The following is a 19,605-nucleotide window of genomic DNA, read 5'->3' as shown; positions in this document are numbered from 1 at the left end:
TGGATTAACTTTATTAACACCCTCACAAAGACACACCCCCCCTCACACGACCAGGAGGCTGTTTTTCCACATTCCGCTCGGAGGGGAGACGCGCCCTCGGAATCGGTGGAGGAGGAGGAGGAGGAGAAGCGCTTTAGCCACTTGATGAGATGCAGAGAGGAGACAGAAGCTGCTCCCGTGGATGTGCGTGATGTTTGAATCCTCCATCGGAGTTTCAGAGCAAACTGCAGGTAAGGAAATACATTTTTACGCGTTATATTTATATGTGGACTGCGTGTTTATACGCAGTTTTTGGAAGGTTTCTCGTGTTTTTATTAATTATAAACACTCTGTTTTGGTCAGGGTCGTGGATTAATGCTTTCATAGTGTGTGGCCAGATTTCAGCATTACCGGGGTCATGGGCTTATGTGACCCCAATGCAATCCAACCTTCTTCAGAAAATCAACCAGACCCCAAGAAAGTGCTTAAAATATTGCATTTTATTAGCTCAGCAAACCTCCGCCACACTTTTAATTACTTTGCATTTGTATATTTAATAGTATTGAGGTTGGAAAATGAAAATTTTAAACAGTAAGCCCCCAAATTCCCGGTGTGTGTGTCGGGGGGGGGGTGTCTTACACGGAGCTGCCCTGTGCGTGCTCAGCTGCAGCCCTGATTTTGCTCAGATATTTTCTGCTCAAATGAAAGGAGAATGGAGACCGTTATTTCAGAGGAAGCTCTGCTCCCAGAGAGGATGCAGCAGCTCACATTGCTGGTCAGTGAGATCACACGTTCTCCAAATTTAAATCCTCTTAAGGCGTAACTCTGAAGCTCTGCAAAGGTCAGTGAATGTCTTGTGTTTTTGCGCAGTGTCAGAATCCAGAGATCAGCTTATCAGCCAATGTTTGCACTGAATACACGCTGGGCAAAAATTGACTCAAACCACAAACAAGGCAGGTTGGTCACACACCGTTCAGCTGGGAAGCGACCCTACATCCTTTACACTGCTCCTATTATCAGGCCGACATGAGAGTTTGACATCTCAGGCATGCATTTATCTTAACTGGACTTAGTAGCAAATACAAAAGTTGTCTAGGCTTAGCTCCTACTCAGGTGTGATTATCTGGACCAAAGTGTTCAACTCCAGGCAAATTATTTCCTACATGTAACCACACAAACCCATTCACCACTTCCTTTTCCATGTTCAGAGCAATGGAGCTTTGAATATATCTGCCTCTCGATAGCCATCAGTTAGAACAAAGGTTTCCCACAGGGCTGTGCAGCATGCAAATGAAATGCTGTGAATTAAAAATAACCAGAGCACAACAGAGGCTCAGTTCAAATGATGAAAAAAAAGAGCTCAGGCTTCATAAAATTTAATCATCCTATAGTCATCCACATAATCCCTGATCTGTCTGTGAGATCAGAAGCACTAACGACCTGCTGTTAAACCTTCTGTTTGTGAGGGGCAGCCAATCAGAAGAAAGTTGGCTTAAAGAGTGAGGAGAGGCTGCATCGAGTGTCCTCAGTATAGGATAAATAAGAATTATTTTAAACTGGGAATCTTGCAATGCTACAAGATATGGAGCTGGAAAACAGAATAATAGGTCCCCCTTAACAAACAAGTGAATTCAGACTGTACTGTGCAAAAGATTTAAATGTTTCATCACCATCAGACAGTCCTCTGAGGTCCCAAATTCATACAGATGATCATATGTCCATTTGCCTTCTGACACACTTTCTTCATTCCTCTGAGGTGGAAACACCTTGAGGCGTTATATAAATATAATTGAATTAAACTGAACTGGAATCATCCCAGGAATGCACAGGCAGGAGGAGCAAATGACTGTTAGAATAGTTTTCACCCCTCATTTTTACTGACTTTCAGCTCACCCTTTGTTTTCTGGCCAGCTTTAGTTCATTCTCACTGCTCTCCTGACCGTCCATTAAAAAGATATGTAAACTGCCTGTGCACCGCTGGCTCTGCACCAAACTGCAGACACAAAGTTAGAAACCAGCTGTTGAACACGTAGCTGCTAAAGAGGGCAGGTATTTATCTCGGGAGTTTGTGGAAGCCAAACCAAAGGAGAATAATATTGACTTGATATTATATACTTGTCCAGAAACACAACTCCAGTGGTCGCTGCTCTGTGTCTGCTAGATAATGTTGTTGCCACATCAGTCATTGCATCCAATATGTCAGCTAAAACTAGACCAATAAATCACTAGCTCACTGCAGATGTATCAGCTGGAAAATAATTAACAAGATATGACAGTGCAGCCATGCTGGATGAGGTTTATTAAGAGATAGTATGCTATGGTTACAGATAACATTGACCAGGTGATTTTTCAGCTGTAAAATGTCTCATTCAGTATGCATCTTGGTCGCATCTCTGTCTGTTCTGTCAGATCCTATATTAGCAGTTTTTATGGCCCAAATATAATTAAAATATTTAGTGCATTTCTGTGCTATTCTCTCATTTATAAACTTTCTAGTGTCACATTAACAGCATGGTTCTGCTGCCAAAAAAGCAGCTATTCCCTTTGTAAAGAATGCGTTTTATCCAAACAAAGCTAATGTTATTATGAAAGCAAATAGTTTTACTTTTAAGTGGCTTTTAAAACACACAATACTATCAGACTCTCTGTAAAGCTATTTTAACCATCAAGAGCGCGATAAGATCCCACTGAATTCAGACTTTCCCCATTAACATATACAGCCTCCTTCATACCAGCCATATCTCATCCTCCCTCATACTGGAAATGTTAGATCATCTCTACAAGCGGCAGATATCAGCTCAAGGCAGACTATTTCTCTCTGCTGACGCTCACTTCCTGCATTTGTTCAGGAGCTTTGCTGCTGTGCTGATATTTTAAGTCAAGGCTGAAAAATCCATCCCTGTTTTTCTTATTTCCACTCAAACCTTTGGTTTTATACCCTTAAAGAGGAACACACACATGCTCTGGAAGAGTCTGAGAATATTGTTTAAAAAAACTTAACTTGAGTAAACCAGGAATTATATCCATGTTTGGTGATTATGCACCTTGAAATGGTCTGGAAATTCGACAGGGGACTTGTGGTTTCTGGCTCCAGGATGTTGGCAGTAGGTCCTTTGGGACTGCAGGGTGCGAGGCAAGCCTCTGTGGCTGGGACACATCCCACGGAGGTCAGTAAGATTCGGATCTAGGGAGTTTGGAGGCCCTTAGACCGCTTTGTTTTTCTTCAAGAATGTGTTTATTCATTTAAAACAAGCACGATAATTGGAACCAACAAACAAAAAAATCACTGTAAATAAAATAAATCAAACAACAATCTCCTCCTCACAGTCAGAAGACATTTGCACAGAGGAATTGCAAAGAGGTTAAAAAAAAAAGGGGGGGGGGCAACACAGCAACCTGTTCATGAGCAGTTTTAGTGATTTGCATTTTCCTGCTTGGGAGGCCACTGTTGTCAGAGAGTGCTGTCACTATGTGGAGTTTAATTTATAATCTTTTTTGCTATGAGGCATCAAAATTGTGAAAATCCATCACACCTTCTCAAGACTTAAAGCTTTAATTTCTTATTTTACACAAACATAGGTCCAAAATCCAGAGAACAACTAAGAAAATCAGCAATTTTAGAAGGTTTCAGATACATTTTCAATCTCTAATTCTAACATGTGGAGTTTAGTGGAGGTTAGGAAACTATTATGCGAGAGTGTCCTGAGCTGAGATAGGCAGCAGTAAGTTGGCATGTTTTTCTATGGTAGAAGAAACCAGAGATCCTGGAGAAAACCTGCACAGTCACAGGGTGAACATGCACACTCTACACAGAAGGTCGCTGCCCAGGTTTGAACCCAGGGACCTCTTTATGTGAGGCGACAGTACTGAGTAGTTGCCAGTTATTACCTTTGACTTTTAGTTGTGTGGAGATGATCTGGGATAAGTTCATGCCTACCTGAAGTCAGTTTATCACCGCTGCTCCTTTGTTTCATTATGAAGTCAAATGAGGTTTTGCATCATTAATGGGGGTCTACATGCTGACAATGGTGGTCCTCGGCTAAAAAAATTTTGCCTCTTTTTGGGGGGGATTCAGTGCATTCCTGTTTCGAACTGCGGAGCAGCTTTCAGTTCTTTTGCGGTGGGCGAAACAAACGCACTCTCCGTCCCAGTTTGTCTCATCCTGTCTGCTTCACATGCGAGTCATTTGGAAAAGAAAGACCTTGTTTATGTCGACCACATGTGCTTTTATGTTCAGGCGGTGTCACAGTCCACATGTGAGTTTTAGGAAGTGACCAGCAATTAGTTTATTTGTGTCTCCAAGAGCAGGTTTTCCAAAATATTGTCATGTCACGTTCTCCCAAGCAGACACACGCCAGGGATGAAACCTGAGTTTAAAGTAATTATGAAGGAGTGAAATTACAGTGAAATTAGACATTTTGGGGACCATCTCCTGAGTCATCTAATGTCTTTTCCACTCCACGTGCCGTGAAGTTGTTTGTTCCTGTAGATTTTCAAAGTTAACCTGCCCAGACACTGCAAAATAAAGTTTAGCTTCATGGATAAAAATGGTAAATTTGTATTTTGCAGATGAAGTTCTTTGTAAGTCCAGTTTCTGCCCTACACACACACACTAAGAGTGTATTTTCACTGAGCTAAGCATTTGTTTTTATGAAACTAAATTAACCGACAGAGTTTAAAGGCACCAGAAGGTCATTTAAAAGCACTTAGTGTTGTTTTGAACAATCCCCAAAGACTCTTCTACATCTGGAAGTAAAAAATATTCAGCTCAATGATTGCACAAAAAGAATTTTTTACTCTAAGAAATGTTGTAAACACATTCTAATTCTCATTTATCTTCATTGGAGGGACTATTTTTATCCTGATGGTCAGACAAGTCACTGAGGATTCTGGAAATACCATCACAACAACAATAAGTGGACTTTTCAAGCCCTGAATTTAACAGAAAGAGCACAGACTGGGAATAGCTAACATCTGCTATTGATGCGGTTCATCTGCATGGTTTATATAAACTCTGTATAGTACAAGTGACAGGTATAGTTACTGTGCCAAGCTGCTTAAAGCTGCAGATTAAAATGAAAACTAACTTCAACAAGTGCAGCTCGTGTGCATGGAGTTAGAGTTCATGGATGAGAAACGCACTGCAGACACAGCTAATATTATTGATCTGTTATTTATTTGTTGCCAAGCACTCTGTTCAGTTTATTTATTTAAGAAAGTGTGCATGTTCCTCCATTGAGTGCACACACACACACACACACATGCACACATGCACACATGTGTGCATAATGAACCTCAACATCCTTTTTCATCCACATGTATAAGACATGTACAGCAGGCTTCTGGTACACAGCGCAGCTGGTAACATGCATCACATGTGAAATCTTTAACACTTACTTTTAAGCATTTATCTTACAGTTTTCCAACTATAGTTTTACTTTACTGGTCTTCTTTCTTGTGTGCTTTTATGTTTTATTTTTGAGCTTTTAGTTTGTCACTGAGCTGAGCAATAGATTTTTTTTTTTTAATTTTGATTTCAGTCCATTTATTCAAAGTAGTTGTCTCCTAACTGCAGAGCTTAACACCCATGCACTGGTGCCCGCTGCACAGTTTGAGTACCACTGATTAAAAGGCATGCTAATAAGCTTGGGAGTAATATATTCCATTGAGTTTTTCACTGGCAAGTCAGTCCAGATTTGAAGGGGCATAAGTCCGTCCACATAACCTCGTCTCAGATTAGGCTCCAGTTTTACACTTCACTAATGTTTATGTAACTCCCATCTGCCAGTTAACAGCATAACCTTCATGTGAGAGTCATAGTAACATCTGTTTCCTCTCTCACAGCCAAGCACTGATCCCCAGTGATCCGTGTCACCATGCCAACTCCTACGATCCTCACGGCAACCTGGAGTCCTCAGAGGAGCTGCTAGGTTTACAAGTATAGCTCCATCTCTGTTAGCCTACATAAAGCGGATCCCCTCCACGAGACCAGGAGGCAGGTAGGGTAGAGTAAGAGCCAGAGCACCAATATGTAGTGATGAAGTCATATTTTCTATGCTGGATTTTACTGTCTTTTTTGTTTCAGAGATGGTTTTCCACTGGATTCTCCGGCTGATTTTCATGTTGCTGGTGAAGACAGGACTTGTTGCTGGATGTGTTTGCCCAGCAGCCACTATTTTGTCCCAGTTTCCCTTGGAGGTTCCTGTTGATGTGTGCTGCTTGAACTACTCTGGATCTGATTTCAGCCATGTGCCCTGGTCTGTGTTTACCAACAAGACAAACATAGAGACACTGGATCTGTCCAACTGTAACATGAGCTCTCTTGATATCAATGACAAAGAGGCCCCTAGGGCCTCTGCATTGCAGAAGGTCTACTTGAGTCATAATAGACTAAAAATGCTACCAGGGGGGTTTCTGGCCAGCCATCCCAGCCTGAAGGAGCTGGATCTGAGTGGTAACCTGCTTCAGGAGTTTCCCGAGGACTTCCTAAAGGACTCCAACAACCTCCAGAAGCTGTATCTGCAGGAAAACCAGCTACGATTCCTGCCTAACACTATACTGCAGATGCCTATGCTTCAAAAGTTGGAGCTGGATGGTAATCACTGGGACTGCTCCTGCTTGTTGCTGGAAGGCCTGGAGGCGAGAAAGGAGGCTAATCACACCATCAAACTGCAGGATCTGCTTGGGAACATGACCTGCTTCTCTCCCTGGCACCTGGAAGGCAGGACCGTGTTGTCTGTGCGGCTTACCAATGTGTGTCGGCCACCTGGCCTCACAGCACTCTTTATTGTCCTTCCCCTCCTCATCCTCTCCGCTTTGCTACTCTGCTGGTGCTGTGGGAGGACGAAGAAGAAGAAAGAAGTGCCTACATTCAGCAGCTCAAAAAAGAGGTCTCACAGTTCAAGCTGCAATGGCCAGAAGCATCGAAGCAAACAACAGCCTTCAGCGCCTGAGCAGGGTAAAGCTGGACAGGGGATCCTGAAGAACCAGCTGCTGCTTCGCCCAGCGTCCACCCTCCTGGGCAGCACCAGGGACATCTATGAAGAAGTGGAGATCAAGCTGGGCTCTGTAGAGTCCCTTCCTCGGGTCTCTTCATGCCGTTCCAGCTCCACAGAGGAGAGGCAAGGCTCTCAGGAGCCTGATGGGGCCAGTAAGACAGAACTGGACACAGAGAGTGTGACAGAAGTGCTGAAAGACTCAGCTGACAGAGAGAAAGCTTACATGACTCAGTCCACTGAGTACTACAGCCTGGTGCCAGGTATTGAACTAGAGGACTCGGACCACGGCGAGTATGAGAATGTCGACCTATCATGACATCATCTTCCAAAAAACAGAATAAGTTAGCATTGTGGGAAATACGTTTTTGATGAGAACATCTGTGGCGCTCACATGGTGCCTTCAAATCATCTTGATAAATGATGAGTTCTTAAGATATTCCTGCCAAAGTTAGTATAGGTTTCTGTTTTCGCTTGTGTTTTTGTCAGTCCTCTTCGATTTCATTGAACCAGCAACACACCGGCTCTGCTGGTTCAGCAACTGATTAGGTTGAATCTCTCAATTTTTAAAAAATAGCAAGAGAAGGGATTGAAAAACAAAGGAAATACTTTCGTCATAAAGCAAAGCAAAGCAAACCTCACATAGCACAACGACTGAAAGTTTGGAGGAATGCTGAGCAAGGCTGTGTCTTAAATTAAAACGATACCTGTTGGTGCTATTATAGCTCACCTGATTGAGCAGGTGACCCATTTGCTCCTCACATTCTCCCTCTCTTTGTTTGTTTTTCTGTCAACTCTCTGTACTGTGCTATCTACCAAAGGCAGAAAGTAAAGCTATTAACAGCTCTATATAATGAACAACATCTCTTTGTGTATCTGTGGATTATTTTTATTTTTTTAACAAGTTTTAAAGCCCGGAAACACGACAACTAGCAGGGCAGTGCTAACAGGAAATTGCTAGTGCTAGTCAAAAACATGCTCCGAGTAAACACGTACATGTGTTCGTGTCAGTGACGTTCAACAGCAATAGATGTCGTTTTACAGTAGTGGATTCTGACTTGTCATAGGTGGGAACGCACAGGTGGCATTTATGAAAGCGTCGTTCCAATAACCAGTTAACCAGCATTCCATAAGCATGGAAGTGAAATGCTGCCGACACTGATACGTCTGTTCTTTCCCCACTGTGACGCATAAAAAAGTCTACTTTACACTAATTTGGTTTCCTTCAAAGTCAGCACTGTTCTGTTTGCTTGCTTTGGCCAGAGGCGCAAATTTGAGTATCTAAATTTATACAAATTTAATATTTTCAGTATGCTGGTTTGACTGGGCCTTTTAAGGTGCTGGTATGCTGATGTTTCTTTTTTTTATCCTGGAGAAAGCCAGGCTAGCGGTCTGCCCTACTTCAAAAGAAGATCTATGATAATCAGTTGATTTTCTGTCTAAAACAAGCCTTTTTAGCCCCAAGTTTCATCTGATTATCTGCCCTTTAGGCCATAAATGAAAAAAAACAAACACATAGGCCCTTGTCACTCAGAAAATCTCACCCTGCTTCTGGCTCTATATTTAATACACAATTTATAACTGGGCAGAAAAATAAAAGTATTTACCAAGATTTCAAATTATTGTTTAAAAAAACCCCAGAAAAGTTAACTACAGAAACAGTGTGGTCCAACCTCCACAGTATCACAATGTGTGAGGAAGTGATTTAATCTAGAGCTTTTCCTGTGGGACTTAAGGAACGCTGTGACGATTTGAAGGGGAAGCCTGATTTTTTTCTCTCTCTTATGGAAAAAAGCTAAAAGAGATTTATTCTATTTAATGCTGAGTTTGGTGCGCTTTACACTTAATGTTGTTTTCAAGACTGTAAGGACATATTTTATCTACTAAGTACAGCAGCCTTTTGTGTCTATTTTTCTTTACCTCATCCAACTGTTATTGTTTCATGCATTCCTGCTTGTTGACTTGACTTGTTACTTGTACAGTATACAAGAGGATTCCCGATTAGGCTGCACAACCAGAAATATAGGTGCTGAACTATGACTAACCCCTCTGCTATGCTCATAGTTCATTTAGAGCTAAATGTGGAATCTAAAGCTAAGACGAGAAATCAGATTTTAAGTGTCATTCATTGTTAAGGGAGGATAAAAAGATGGACATTTGCTCTTGCTTTGCGTCACACACTGAAATGTGCAGACAGGTTGGAAAATGCAATGGTGGTTGGGTCTAAATACTGGCTTAAGATAAAAATCTTCAGTGCTGGTTTGGTAAAGTAGACCTGAGACCTGCACGAAAGCAAACACTACACAGCAGGGTTATTGTGACAGTGGAGGACGCTTGATTGTTATCAAAGATGTGGAAAACAGACGGACGTCTCGCTCTCACACTTGCTGGGTTTGAAAGCTAATTGGGCTTTTTTGTTCAGGGAAATCCAGAGGGTGCAGCAAGGGGTGTGGAGCTTCCTGCAATTGAAAAAAACTGAAGCTTATTTTCCAGATGGGTTTTCACATGTTTTCCATTTAAGCTTTATTTATCAACACTGTAATGTTTGCCCAGTGCTCTTAGGTCAAAAGACAAATGCAAAGGCAGTTTCTACACAAAATAACAAAATATGTTATGTTAAAAGGGCCATATAGCTACTGGACACTAATGTGCTATTGTGTACGCTGTAGTTGATATTCTCTGGTTATTATTTCAATGCCTGCCAATCTTTACATTCTTGTCACTGGTTTACAATGATGGCAGTTGAAGATGCACCAGACTTCATTTTTCACTGATATGTACAAAATAATAACCTGCTGGCAGAATTTAATCCTGCAGTTTGTGAAATAGTAACAAAATGTGATCTGTTTGTTTGTATACATATGTGACACAAATTGCCTCCTTTTTTCTATGATAGTGGTAAACATTGTATTTTTAACCCAAATCACAGTCTTTTTCTAAATCTAACCACGTCGTTTTGGTGCCATATAACCTGACCAAAAATGTAAAAATGATAAACAAGTTAGTACATTGTTGGAGTCAGATTGTAGTCTGTTATGTGAAAGCCCTGTCTTTATGCCACCATTGCCATGTCCTGCCTTCTAAACCCTAGTCACACAGGACTAGAGACTGGTTGGCGACCACCTGGCAACCTCTGGTTGGTAGGGAAAAATGTTTATTCCCTGGCTGGTTGGTAAGTGGTTGATGGCTGTCGCTGGGTAAAATTAATCAGAAAGAGGTATATGATGCTGCACCAAAAGCCTCATTGCAATTACTTTTGCTGATAGAACAATGCTGTGGTCACCTGTAGTTGGCATAGAATATACATACTTGTCTGCAAACACTTGCCAACTACTTGTGGCGGCAGTGGTTGTGGAACTGTGAAGAGTGCAACACAAACCAGTAATGGAGACTTTGTTTTCAATGTAAAGTTGTATGTGTTTAAACATGTTACCTTTAGACATGAGGCACACTTTTTTTGTGAAGGTGAATATTCTCCATTTCCTAATTTGCGTTGCACTTTTTCAAGTCTCACCTCTGATTGGTAGCTGGTCAGCATTTACAGTGAAGTTAACATCCTCCATACAAACTACGCGTGACTGCAGAAACCAGCCAGCAACCAAAGCAATCACAAGGAGGTTTTTGGTACAGGTCCCTCTTTGTGACCAATTTCATCCAGCAACAGCTCATTTAAGTGAAATTTTATTATTCAGATTTAATAGATATCATTTTGTGTTTTTTTTTTCAAAAAGTACTGTCTTTTTTTCTGTGTCCATGTAGGCTACACAAAAAAGAGGAAAACTGGTGTCCGTGTTTTCACAAATTACCTTGAGACTGTGTTGAGATTTTGTAAGTTAATTTTAGATAACAGAAATTCACTCCATGAACTGAAAAACAAACAAACAAACAAAAAATAAATAAAAACAGCAACAACAAAAAAGTACACAAAAAGAGTAGAGGTAGAGGATAATACTACAATTAAATATTTAGTTGGTGATAAGGAAACATTGTTTTACATACCTCATATTTTAAACAGTTTGCATTTGCTTTTACCTTGAATTAAGTAGTATTTTATAATGTGGACTACACAAGTTTTTTGTTTGTTTGTAAACATATTGGTAGATAAAGTTCAGCCACTACTTTAGGCGCGTAATATAACTTTAGCTTGAAAAAAAAAATAGCATTCAGGATTCAGGATTAGCATTTACCTAAATACTGAATACTACAGTGAATGTACTACTGGACCTTTTATGTTACCCATAAACCCTCAGAGTTGTAAATTAATCATGTATTTGTTTAATATGTATTCATCTACTAGCTAGTTAGCAGTCACGCTAACATTTGAAACTTAATGGGGAAAGGCATAAAAGGTGACAACTTTCAAGCTTTACTACAACTAACTATACTTTTACTGTATAAATACATGTAAGTCCAAATGTTTACAGGCCTGGTAGGTAGTTATAATTCTACATTTCTGGACATTTCCTGTTTGCAGGTGTGGTGTAGCTAAATGTCAAATACATTTTCATAAAGCACTCTTTTTTTCTAGGCTAAATACATTTGATAACATTTAGTCCTGCTAGAAAATTAACCTTGCCAAAAACAAATGATACAAGAAATCCAAAATATCCTATATAAGGGGTGTTTGACATTTTATTTCATAGGCCATGTGGCCTAATTTAATCTCAAATGGGTTGGACCAATAAAACCATTGTATAATTTCTTCATCTTTATGTTTACAGAATGAAAAATAAATAAATTTACCAAGTCATCAATTGATAAACAACCTGAGATATCTTTAAAAATCAAAACATGTGCCATGTCAAATGTGTGTAAGTTTGTTTAATATTCACTCAGTCTACTGTTATCACAAAGAAAGGCTATAGTTATAAATGAAAGAAATGTCTTGGCATGGGTCCTTTTTTGTGATGGCAGGTCATAGATTTTGTCTTTGTCAGTAAAAATGCTTTGAAACTGACAATAATTCAGACATCTGCCTTGGACTGTGAAATATAGTCAAAAGTCCAGAATTGTCTTCATTATGTGCAGTTTTCACACTTTTGAAAGCTATGCAGTGGGCGGGTTTTGTTCTGTTGGCTACATGATTGACACCCCTTCCATAAATACTCCAACTTCTTCAGTATCGTTCAATCATTGCTAATCATCCGGACATAAAACGGCAACACTGTATGTAATAAAAGCACTGATTTTCTTTTAACCGCATTTATACAGGAAGATGCACTACTTTGATTGTTTCTGTATACATTTTAATATTGTTGAGAGAGAAATAAAAGCTTTTCTTTAAATATTTGTGTTCAGCGTCTTTGAGAACAGCCTTTTGATCTTTTTTTTCTGTGGCCCGTCAGCTCTTTCTGCCCTCACAATGACCCAGGCCGACCCCAGCTACCTGAAATCCCTCTTTTGAGCTCTGATTTCACTCACCGTGGGAAGTTGTAATTATAGCATTGGGTTGCTGAAACGATCAGCACTGAGCTGCCATTCTCAGAGGTCTTAGCCACAACCAGTGGATCCAGTAGCTGAGGGCAGGAAATGACTGGGCTGAAACAGTTGTTTGAGTATCCATGGACGCTAATCTGTGAGCGTGTTTTATCTATAGAGCAAGATCACAGACCTACCATTGTCTGTCAATCTGATACTCAAGAGGGAACCAAAAGTAAAAACCAAGACTGATTCTAAAAAATTTTTTAGAACCAGTAACAAAATGAAAATCAGAATACGTATCAGAAAATTATAAGGATTATAAAAAGTTGCTTGTAGCAGACAGCTGACCAATGCTGTTTCAGATTTGGAGAATTCTGAAGTAAAATCCAAACAAAGTATTAAATATGTCAGTAGTTCCTCTTATTGTTTTCTATCAATAAAGGAGCCTCTGGGTGTCTTTGTGTATGAGGCAAGTACAGGCCTTGGGGCTGAGGCTGGGATCCATGCTGTACATTACAATAATGCCACCTAGAGTTAGGAACTGAGATTAGTTAAATCATTTTTATTGTGGACAAGTACAAAAATCTCTGCCTGAAAAAAGTTAAAATGTAAACACCGTGAGACTCAGAGTCAGACTGGGAATAGGGAAGTCCACAGTGATTGTTGATCCAGGATCAAATGGAGAAGACATGGCCTCATAAATGTCGAGTCAGAGGAGAGCAAATAGAGCCAGTGTCCAAAGCAGGGCTGGAAACGAAGAGTCTGATTTACAGTGAGGTGCTGTAACGATGTGAAAAACAAACAAATGAGCTGAGCACAGCAACCAATTACAAAGGCTAAGAGACAGGAGGGATGGGCACAGCTCTGATGTTTAGACTCCTGCTATCACAGTCACCAGTAAATAACAGTCTATACACCCAGGAGCCTCTGCTGTGCAATCAATCTGCATGTACTCTGTTTGATTTTCTGTGGCAGGATGCACAGATAGCAGGTCCAAAGTACTTATTTGTGTTAGAGAAAATGTGTACAGTGCATTTTGACTTAAATATTGTTTTCTACTTTATATGTATATAAAGTAGAAAAGTAAAACCCTCTTTGAACAGAACGAGCACATGCAGCAGCCAGTATAGCATGGCTTAAAACACAGTGTTTTTATTACATGTACTTATTTTTTTAATTTTTTTTACAAAAGAAGACAAAACTAGACAAAAAAGACTAATATGGTTGTAGTTTTTAACTGTGTTTGTATTCACAAGGTGGGCATGTTTTGTGATTGAGTGTTTGAAGGTGTCTATATGTATGCATTTTTCTGTGGATACGGGCTTTTTAAAACCGTAAATAATTTTCTCATGCTTAACACAGCTGATAAAAGTTCTCTCAGCTGAGCAAATAAAATAGATAATTTCATGAAACAGATGACAGAAGTCTTGATCATAAAATATATTTTTAAATCTAAATATTTAGAAATAATACAGAGACCGATATATGTGTGAGGCACTGTCTGTTAACAAAGCTGTAGTTATTTACTTATATGCATATATAACAATATACACGATTATCATAAAGTGTGTTTTTAGAATCAAATGCATTCCTGAGTGTGATAAACAAGAAGATAATAAGTTAGAAGTTTCAGTAAAATATAAATTATATTTGAATAAATTCTTATTTTTAAAGCCAAACTGCCTCTGACGTAATAATTTGGTGATTATTTTTTGGCTTAATATGATAGAACAGTGTTTTTAATTTGTGATGTGTGTTATTTATTATTATCTGGCTTTTTTTCTTTTAGAATAAATAAGATATTAAGAATAATTTAAGTTTTCAAAATGCTTAAAGTCACCTCAGCTCTGACCAACGCACATAGAAGGAACCTTTTTGTATACATTATAACTAAGATTCAGTGAATAATGCAATTATAGGTGATCAACTGATCAGTCGAGCTGTTATTTGAGTGTAAAAAGAGATGCCTTCATGCACTCTGTAACTGTAGGTGTGTTTCTCAGGCTGTAGGTCCCCGGGTAATAAATCTAAAATGCTAATTTATGACAGCAACATATAAAGGTTTAAATTCAGGCCCAGAGGAAGAAACTTTCTTCTCCGGACAGCAGCATTCAGCACAGGTGCAGGTGAAGCAGGTCTTGAAAAAAATCCTTTATGTACATACAATTATTAATCTATCATACATCTACATGTTTGTTTAAATTTGTTTTTTAGGGATTTACTGCCTAAACATGACAGTTTCCTACAGTCTCGAGGTGGCCAGTGTGAGGTTTGCCGGCTTCTCCAGGCTCCTGTTCAGGTGGAAGGGAAGCATCTACAGGCTGCTCTACAAGGAGTTCCTGGTGTTTTGTGTCATTTATCTGTTTTTCAGTGTGTTTTACAGGTAAATTTGCATTTTCACACTGCTCTTTCTCTTACTGAGTTTTGTTTCTGGCAGTGAAAGGTTTCATTTGCTCCTCAGGTTTCTCCTCACGCGGAGGCAGCAGGATCTGTTTGAGCGCATCGCACTTTACTGCGACCAGTTCACTAACACCAACTACATCCCTGTTTTGTTTGTACTCGGTAAGAGTGAATCACACAGCAGTTACATAAATCAAATATAAGCATCTGTATGAGCTTTCCTTTTTCTTTTTCTTTTTTTTTTTAAATTCTAGGTTTCTATGTGACCTTGGCCTTTAATAGGTGGTGGGGTCAGTACACCAGCTTCCCACTGCCTGACAATCTGATGATGGTGGTGTCTGGGAACGTCCACGGCACCGATGAGAGGGGCCGTCTGCTGAGACGAACCCTCATGAGATACGCCAACTTATCTTCTGTCCTTATTCTCCGCTCCATTAGCACAAGAGTTCACAGGCGGTTCCCAACTTTGGACCACATTGTGGAGGCTGGTAAGAACAACAGTCCTTAATTAAATGCATTTACATAAGTTAATTTTTAAAAAAAATCACAAATTTACCACAAGGTGAAGGAAGAACAGACGTATAATAACTGCTGAATGTGCAGAAGAGCAACACTGCATATCAACACTATAGACACAAAATAATGGGGGGAAAACAACAGATCCACCTGACATCATATTAAAATAAAGGGCTCCTTATTTCAGAATTTTCAAGACTTTTGACTTTTGTACTCAATACATGCCAAACCTAAATTATTAGTTGCCCTGCACAACATCTTTTCTCATAAGTTAATAAGTTACAAGACAATAAAGTCAAATGCTGAGATAGTTTAAACTCAGATCATGATTCAAATCATCCACTTCTGTAAAAGTATTATTACTACACATAAAAGGCTGAAAAATATATAGAAATTTATATTTGTGGTACTAAAAGAGGAAGCACTCAGTGAAGAAAAAGTTATGTTAAAGGTAATAATATAGTGGGGAACAGTGCACAAGGTCATGAAGAACCGTTCTTATGTGTGTCCACTTAAAGCAAATACAAATTTGTGATTAAGTCTGAGTTGAGCAGTGAAGCCTTTGGGATTCAAGCATCTGTCTGTTTCTTTACATCTAAAATATTGGAAAATAGTGAAAAAAATATAAAATCATCATGATTCTCAAAGCCTTGTTTTGTTTGTTGAACAGATCAAAACTCAAACACATTGACTTCACTGTATTTTAAAGAGAATGAAAAATTCTAACATTTCAGTATAATCCAGTTCAGTTTATTGCAGTAAGTTTATTTCCTGTCAGTCAGTTAATGCTTTCATATATCGTGTGAACTCAGTGTGTGTAATATGTGTGCAGGATTTATGACCATAGAAGAGCTGAAAAAGTATGAGTCACTGCACTCTGATTTCAACAAATACTGGATGCCTCTGACGTGGTTTTCAAACCTGGCGTCCAGAGCGAGAGAGGAGGGCCGAGTGAGGGATGACATAGCTCTGAGGCTGCTGATGGATGTGAGGAGTTTGCTAAAGAATGCAACAAGCGCAGACCTACTCATTTTCTATAACTTACAAATAATATGTGGCCCTAAAGTCAGTACAAACTTACTTGTAATTGCCGTACTATGTCTGCAGGAGCTCAATAACTACAGATCTAAGTGCAGCCTGCTGTTCCACTACGACTGGATAAGCATCCCTCTGGTCTACACTCAGGTACAATCAGCCAGTGAAATATGACACAGTCACTTAATCATCAATTTTAGATAAATATACTGTCTTTGTATAGTGCTTTTCTATTCAAATGCTTTTTTCTATGTCTAAGCACTTTGCCTAACCTTCTCACACACTCACTAGCTTGTTGGTTTTCTGTGTAGGTAGTAACTATTGCAGTTTACTCGTTTTTTGGCTTCTGTGTGATCGGCCGACAATTCCTGAACCCCGAGAAAGGTTACAAGGATCACAAACTGGACTTGTACATCCCTGTTTTCACCCTGCTGCAGTTCTTCTTCTACGCCGGCTGGCTCAAGGTAACACAACATATTCATGTATCAGTGCATACTTCCATTACAGGCTCTATAGTATATAATACTTATCACACTTTGGAGGGAAATATTATACTTTTTATTTTATGGTATTTGTCTGACAGTGCTGACAAGTTTGTAAAATGCATTTCTGACCCTTTTGAATTATGGTTTTATTTTAATAACTGAAATGAATATACATGAGAACTTTCATTGTTTCAAGTTTAATTAATGTCAAGGGGAGCAGCTGCATGAATAAAATGGTGCTGAAGTTTTGGTGTACGAGTATTAATAGTCTAGAACCAGAGTGTCTGTCTAGGTTGTTTTACTGTTTTGCAGGTGGGAGAGCTGATCATCAATCCATTTGGCGAGGATGACGATGACTTTGAAACCAACCAGCTGATTGACAGAAACATTCAGGTTTTCCCCTCCAGGCATTCTTCTTTGTTATGAGCACTGGAAACCTAAAATGAGATTTTTAAGTCTGCTCCTTTCTCTCACAGGTGTCGATGCTGGCTGTGGATGACATGTACCAGAATCTGGCTCCAATAGCAAAGGACAAACACTGGACACAGAGACACTTCTCCATCCCTTACACTCTGTCGACAGCAGCAGAGGCCCTCAGGCCAGCATTCAAAGGTTCCACCTATGACATGAGGTAACGTGAGAGGGGATGGAACATAACTGAGTATATTTACTCAAGAATAGGTTTGAGGTAATTGCTTTTATTCCACCTATGTGCCGGGGGGGGGGGGGGGGGGGGGGGGCATAGAAATTCATAGACCAATAAATAGAATAACTGACTCTGTAAAGAACAGAACTATATGCTGTAAGGGTGAAACGGACCAGAAAAATTTAATAATTATGCAAAAATGTGAAATTGTACATTTGTGAAATAGGTTGCTTAATATTAAAAAATTGGGTTAAATTGATTTTTTTCTTTCTTTCTGCAGCAAACCAAGTGATATTCCATGAGATACAATTTGATAATTGGAGCTAAAATTACAAACATATATTCAAAGGAAAAACAGCTGTAGCTCTAAATTTTAGTTACAGAAAACAAACAAGGGGTCAAACATCACAAGTTGCACAGTTTGACTTTCCAGGTATAAGGGTAAAAAAATACACAGTTGGAAAACAGAAGGTGGTGCTGGAGTGCTGCACAGGTCCTTTTATGTGGAGTTTTGCATCTTGTCCCTGTGGCCGTGTTCTCTCCGGGCATAACACAGTTTCCTCCCGCAATCCAACCACATGTATGTTACATTAACTGGTGATTCTACATCTGCCATAGGTGTCAATGAGAGCGTGAATGAGTCTCTCTCTCTGTGATAGACTGGTCATCTGTCCAGGGTGTACCCCCCCAACCACACAAACACCACCACTACCACCACCTCCAGCTTCAGACACCCCACAACCCTGAATTGGATAAATGGTTAAGAAAAAGGATGGATGAAAAAGGGATGTATGATTTGTGAAAATTGGGAGAAATGAATACAGTTTCTTTACTATTGTCCTTAATAAGGAAATAATAATTTGCTCTGTAGTGTAGTGGGTTACGCATTTGGCTAACAAATGAAAGATCCATGGTCCAGTCCTGGGAAAAGATGCAAATCCCTTTGGGGTTGTGCCAGGAAGGCCATCTGAGATAAAAATCTGCCAAATCAAACATGCAGAGCTACTTGCTGTGGTGACTCCTTGTGGATAAGGGAGCAACTGACAGTGAACCAGTTATTATCCTAATTATGTGTCTAATAAACTTAATGCAGTGTCTTATAAACTTAATGCAGTGAGTTTAGTCAGTGATCAACTGTTCTTCATTCAACTTCTCACTTTAAAAGAAATCTCAAGTTAGTTGATTTAAACATTTTAGATTTTTTTTAAATGGTTTAAGAGATAAAAAATAGACATTTTCAATTGCAATAATTAGAAATTTAAAATCAGCAGTTCCTTATAGAGACAAAGTGACCCCACATCTACCCACAAATGTAAAATGCTACATAAACATTAATGCATCAGTAATAATAATGGATGATATACGAAAGTATAACAGGCATGGGGTCGTTAAATACTTTTAATTTTGAAAATGTAAGTACATTATACTTAAAGTTTAATTAATACTATCATGCAGGACTTTTTCCTTTCAACAGCGTAATTTTACAGTCCAAGACAACTCACAGCCGCTGTCATGCTGTCTCCCATGTTTACAGGATGAGTGCTGAAGATCTTGAGATTCACCGGCCTGGAGGCGATCTTCTGAACAAACAGTATTTGCACCTTCAGAGCTCTGTGAGTGACGGGCTCAACAGCCTTCTGCAGTGGGGTAAAGGCCTCGTGCGCGGTGGGAGCCTCCCTTCTCTCAAGGACGTCTCATCAATCCCAAATGAGGCAGAAGGGACTGATGAAGGTGCCAGAGATGCTACCAATCACAATGAACAAGAAAAGGCACTAATTAAAGTTGTAGTTGAACACAACTAACTGATTCTTATTGTCATGTAAAAACTTTTACTGTAAACACACACAAAAAATGTGTGAAATAAAACATTTTGGGGAAAATGAGACATTGAAAGGTTTCACTTGTGTTAAACTACGGACTGCAAGAACATTTCCTGAACAATATAAAATAAATAACAAAGGGAAGGACCTATTATTGTTCCTTTCTACTCTTGTTTGTATTCAAGACAGACTCTGTAAGATGTGGTTAATGTTATTAAAAAGGTGTATTTAACTCAAACCTGGCCAAGTATTTAACAAATCAAAAAAAAAAAGAAAAAAAAAAAGCAAGACAAAAATTAATATAATAT

At 39.3% G+C, this 19,605-nt stretch overlaps 2 protein-coding genes across 2 annotated transcripts; both read left to right on the top strand.

The window, feature by feature from the left end:
• The first annotated feature begins 91 nt into the window (after positions 1-91).
• Positions 92-12,230, top strand: LOC115795323 (uncharacterized). Its single transcript, XM_030751148.1, has 3 exons — positions 92-230; positions 5,824-5,978; positions 6,065-12,230. The coding sequence occupies exon 3, from the start codon at positions 6,067-6,069 to the stop codon at positions 7,291-7,293; it is 1,227 nt and encodes a 408-aa protein (XP_030607008.1). The 5' UTR covers positions 92-230; positions 5,824-5,978; positions 6,065-6,066; the 3' UTR covers positions 7,294-12,230.
• Positions 12,231-14,626: 2,396 nt separating this feature from the next.
• On the top strand, positions 14,627-19,279 carry best4 (bestrophin 4). The gene is made up of 9 exons (XM_030752746.1): positions 14,627-14,778; positions 14,857-14,957; positions 15,050-15,283; positions 16,144-16,298; positions 16,419-16,496; positions 16,658-16,810; positions 17,144-17,224; positions 17,308-17,462; positions 19,012-19,279. Exons 1-9 carry the CDS (start codon positions 14,627-14,629, stop codon positions 19,277-19,279), a joined length of 1,377 nt encoding a protein of 458 aa, XP_030608606.1.
• Positions 19,280-19,605: the final 326 nt, after the last annotated feature.

Source organism: Archocentrus centrarchus, chromosome 17 (genome assembly GCF_007364275.1).
Source record: "Archocentrus centrarchus isolate MPI-CPG fArcCen1 chromosome 17, fArcCen1, whole genome shotgun sequence".
NCBI classification, from domain to species: Eukaryota; Metazoa; Chordata; class Actinopteri; order Cichliformes; family Cichlidae; genus Archocentrus; species Archocentrus centrarchus.
This window is presented reverse-complemented; position numbering and strand designations above follow the sequence as displayed.